This window comes from Penaeus vannamei, chromosome 9, assembly GCF_042767895.1.
Source record: "Penaeus vannamei isolate JL-2024 chromosome 9, ASM4276789v1, whole genome shotgun sequence".
Classification (NCBI taxonomy): Eukaryota; Metazoa; Arthropoda; class Malacostraca; order Decapoda; family Penaeidae; genus Penaeus; species Penaeus vannamei.
The window spans coordinates 46,733,631-46,738,630 of NC_091557.1; the positions used below are offsets into that span (position 1 = coordinate 46,733,631).

Consider the following 5,000-nt stretch of genomic DNA (forward strand, 5'->3'; position numbering starts at 1 on the left):
TTTAGAATGACCGAAATACACTTCAAAACTAGGCATGAAAAGAACACCTTAAATTGGCCATGATATGCATAGGAATAGTGTGTGGTGTTGCAAAGCGTGTATCGGAATAGTGTTAGTAGTGCACCATGTCATTTCAACATTGGACTAGACCTGGAATGAGAAACAATAGAGTAGCTTCTTTGGCAACTGATTTCCCAGTGGCAATGGTTGCTTTTTTAATAGCTTAGACATTTTAAGATACAAAATTTTTTTGCCTATATTTTTAGCCACGTAGAACCTCCCCTTCAATCACTGAACCTTTTCGGCAAGCATACTTATGCTCACCAGCTGAGGGATATGAGAGTTGTAGCAGCTACCGAGGTTTCAGATCCCCAGAACCTGTTATGGCTCCTCACACAGTAGCGACTTAGTTTCAATAGTGCTGATATAGTTAGCGGCATGTTCTCCAGCAGGGCGGCTTGGGAAGTGCTCAACACCCGCCCACCAAACAGCACCCGGGACCTCTCGGCATTCGACCTCAAGGCCCGCAAGGACAGATAAGGCCCAACAGCACGCCCAGCCCACAGGTTCTGTCTGGAACGCACTCGAGCTCGAGTAGCCCCCAAGCTACCGCAAAGCAGGGAGAGCTGCCAGGGTCCCGTGGCCCCAGTTCTCCCTTCGCCTCTCATAACGCGCGCTCGCCGCTGCCTTCGGGCCCGATCACGAGTAGTCCTTTCCCGCCGCGGGGCACGCCAAGCGGGCCCGCGAACGGCGTCCAATATAACGATTCAAAGTCGCACGGACGCCAGTCGCCCATGCGGTCCCAAGGGGCCCCCGACGCGGCGAACAGCCCCAGCAGCTCCTCCGGCGCTGTGTCGCCCTCTCCCCAGCCAGGGGAGGGGCAGCGGCCCGCGGAGGAGCACCAAAGTCAGCCTGGCACTTCCCAGCCCGCGAGGAGTGACGTGGGTCCGTCTTCTTCTCATGGTTCATCCTCCAAGCAGCCGGACGAGGCGGAGAGGGTAGGACCTTCCAAACTGTTGATGTAGTTGCCATGTTACCGTGATTTTTACGTCTCCCATTTCTATGTAGTCTACGGCTTGAAGCATGTTTAAATTCGTACTGAAATGTTTTTTTTTTTATAGAATGACGTCATAGACACTTGGAGTGGTATATTCTCCCTATGCACTTCTGGCCTCCGCTCTTCTCTCACTGTTTTCCTAGCGAATACATTTCTATACGTGGCTGTTCCAGTGTCCCTCCCGGTGCACCCGTCCTGTCTAAGCGTCTGCTCGCCTTCCAGGGAATGTTCGGGCCTCAAGCTGAGATGCGGCCGGGTCCTCAGGGCTACCAACCGGACACGCTGCACCAGGGCCAGCTTGGCGCTGACCGTGAGTATAACAAGCAGTCCACTAACCTGCCCCCCAACACCTCTCTCCTTTCCATACGCTCTTCCCAGCCATGCTCGCAAACAGTACAGCCTTCCTCCCCAAAGGAACAACACTCAGTGAATTCTAAGAGACCTACAGACCTACACACGAATTCTTCTCTGTCACTATCGAAACTCGAACCTCTCTTCCCTGTCCCAATTACAAGTAATCATTATTCGGATGACCAAAGCTCAGATAAGGTGCGGGTATCTTCGCCGAATAGAGTAGAACCGACTGACGAAGGTACTAAGCGCTCCGCCGTCGCTGGCACCGAAAGCTCACTCTCCACGAAAGCCGCCGTCGAGAGCTCCAAGAAGGACTCGAGGGGCGGCTTCGAGGAGGAGGCGCGCAAAGCCAGAGACGCCGAAGGCAAGGGCAAAAATGGAGACGAAAAGACCGACGATAAAGACTCCTACGAGGTCAGCGCCGAAGACGTCAAGCGTTACCTAGCGTTCCTGAACAAGCCGCTCGAGTCCCCGAGAGAGATCCTGCCGCAGGACCTCACCGAGGAACCCATCCGGGAGGAGGAGGAGGACAAGGCGCTCGGCAGAGGCGGCGAGGGCGCGCAGGCGAGCCGCAATGGCGACCGGACGAAGGCGCGATTGGTGGTGAAGATGGAGGAACCGGAAGAAGAGCTGGAGGACGAAGAGGAGCTGGAGGAGGAGGAGGAGGAGGAGGAAGACGAGGAAGACCACGAAGACAGCGACGAGGAGCCGGAGTCGCCGAGCCTCCTGACGGCCATGACCTTCTACGACCATTCCCCCGGTGAGGTGTACACCATTCACGAGGACGAGGACGAGGCGGGCTCCCCGACCGCCCCGGACGGTGTCTCAAGGCCTCGTCGGAAAGGTAGGGCACAGTAGCTCTAGAGTGACTTCCTGTTCACCGTTGCTTGACTGACCACGTACACAGAACATGGATGTGTTAGCCGCTCTCACGACATCCAGGTTGAGTAAAATTGATGGGGTTTCAGTCTTTTGTTTTTTTTTCTGTGTGGATATGGATTTAGTTGTTTGTGGAGATTTAATGAGGATTTTTTTTGCGTTTTGTTTGGTTTACAAGAAGCAGTAAAAATACACACTTTGAGCTTCTGCTTTTAAAGTTATTGACATTTGATTCTTGCACAAAACGTACACAATTTCTTGAACCAGACACTATAGATGCTTGAGTGTGCGTGTGTGTGTGTATTATGTGTGCGTGTTCGTGTGCATATATATGTATATGGGCGTGTAATTATAAATGAACATGTCATGATTTTTTTTTTATGATAGGCTTGCGTCATTATATAAATAATCCGGACTTCAGATTTCACTGTATTTTCGTCAAAAAAAAAATAAAAAATCACAAACCTTTTTTTTAATTGAGATCAGAAAATATAATGAGCGGCATTGACTGTTCATATTAACAAAAGGTCGGACCGAGCCATGTTACCTTCCCCCCCCCCCACCCCTTTTCCTCTAGTCCCTTCCCCTCTGCGGCTCCTGTTCCCCTATAACCATCTTCCCTCCCCCCCTCCCTCCCTCTCCCTCCCCCCTCTTCCGTGTCGTCTCCAGCAGTCCCTCCCTTTCTCCCCTCCCTCCCTCTCCCCGTCCCTACTTCCCTCCCCCTCCCGTCTCCCCTTCCCCTCCCTACTCCCCTTTTTCCTCCCTCTCCCCATCCCTATCCCCCCTTTTTCTCCTCACCCACCCTCTCCCACACCCTACATCCCTCCCCCTCCCGTCTCCCCTCCTTCCCCCCTCACCCTTCCTTCTCCCCTCACCCTCCCTACTCCCCTTTTTCCTCCCTCTCTCCATCCCTACCCCCTCCCCTCTCCCCACCCTCCCTCCCCCGCTCCCTACTTCCCTCCCCCTCCCGTCTCCCCTCCTTCCCCCTCCCCTTCCTTCTCCCCTCACCCTTCCTTCTCCCCTTTTTCCTCTCTCTCTCCATCCCTATCCCCCCTCCCTCCCTCTCCCACTCCCTCCCGTCTCCCTTCCTTCCCCCCTCCCCTTCCGTCTCCCTTCCTCCCCTCCCTTCTCCCCTTTTTCCTCTCTCTCCCCATCCCTTTCTCCCCTCCCTCCCTCTCCCCATCCCGCCTCCCCTCCTTCCCCCCCTCCCCTTCCAATCTACCTCTCCCCCCTCCCCCCTCCCCCCCTCATAGGGATATAAGCCGGACGTAATTACGCGAATCTGTAACCTCTCTCCTCATTAACTTGGACAATTAACCGCTAAATTACCTAACCTCACCTGTTCCCCTTTAATTTCGCGTGTAGATATTTTCGCGTGTGAAGCCCGCTCGTAAAGCCCGCTCTTTTTAATTTTATTTTTTTCTCGTTTTCTTTTACTCCTGGTTTATCGATTGGTAAAAAAAAACATCTTGCGGTTTTAATTTCCTTTCCATTGGTGTTCTGTCACAGCGGGGGAAAAAACTGTAGCTGAAAGCGAAAATTGAAAGGAAAACAGAACCGTTAAAAAACGAACTTAAAGACATTCATAAAATTTGAAACCGCGCGGTCTCCTTGGGTACAGATGGCGATCTGTGACGAATGATTCCCAAAAAATAATACGTATAGATTTGATCTTTAATTCTTATGCGTCAGATATAAACGTGATTTAATTCTTATGTCAAGTTATTTCCATTTCGAAGTCTATTCCTAAAACATTTTTGATTCTTAGCAGCTTTCTACGTTATATATTTTGTGGCAAAATATTTCATAATGAGGAACAGATCGAGTTTTTCGTCAATGTAATTACTGTAAAGTATACAGGAACTTTGCCCTTAATTAGCATTGTCTTTAGCTAACAAAACAATGATTCCTGTAAAACGTTAAAGATACGTAAGAACTAATTAATAAAAAATCTCTTCGTTCCATTGAGTCATGAGTTATTATATATTATTAATATATAATTCTCCAATAAAGTCGATGTCCAAAAACAGTCGTACAGTAACAGAGAATTCGTTCACATCCCGCAGAGAAGGTAGACCGTGAAGAGAGGCGGTAAAACCTAATAAACCGTTATACATATATACTTTAAAAGCTCTTTCACAACTCGCGAAGAACGTAGAACTTAGTAAAGTTTTAGAAGAAGAGGCCATAATAATTGAGATATCCTCCACATCTCTTAGAGAAAGTAGGAGTGCTTGAACTCGAACATAAAGAAAATGCCGGATCGTTCACATCTCACAGCGGTGGCAAAACTAAATATAAGGAAGGATTTAGATGAGAAATATCAAGTGTGGATGTGAGAGAAAGTTAGAAAGTTCATGATTTAGTGAATTAATGATTTGGATTTACTTGTTAGTGGTAGTAGATAAAGAAAAAAAGAATAGACACATACGGTAATCTAGGCCTAGTCTAGACGATGGCCATATGTGTGCCACTATTGATATGCAAGTATAGAATATATGAATCAAAATTGAACAAAACGGATACATCGATAGGATATTTGAATGGAGTGAAGACATACCGTAATTTAGCCCACATAAGCTTAGTATTTTTGGGTATCACGCTGACCTCACTGGTTGCACGCAGAACACTTAGGTTGAACTGCAAATCTATACCATACAATGTAGCTCTTGCCATTTCACGTGGATTTGGACTTAGAACCCTCACAAAG

The 5,000-nt window shown here is 49.0% G+C and overlaps 1 protein-coding gene across 7 annotated transcripts in view; it reads left to right on the forward strand.

Annotated features, from left to right (window-relative positions):
• Window positions 1–5,000, forward strand: part of LOC113828064 (histone-lysine N-methyltransferase 2D) — a gene marked incomplete at its 3' end in the record, with an annotated part of 71,618 nt that overhangs the window by 3,763 nt on the left and 62,855 nt on the right. For 6 of the 7 annotated variants that reach the window (XM_070125866.1, XM_070125868.1, XM_070125872.1 and 3 more), the window contains 2 exon segments: window positions 453–998; window positions 1,280–1,367. In XM_070125866.1, the coding sequence (XP_069981967.1) occupies window positions 453–998; window positions 1,280–1,367 (634 nt within the window). 7 annotated transcript variants of the gene reach the window in all.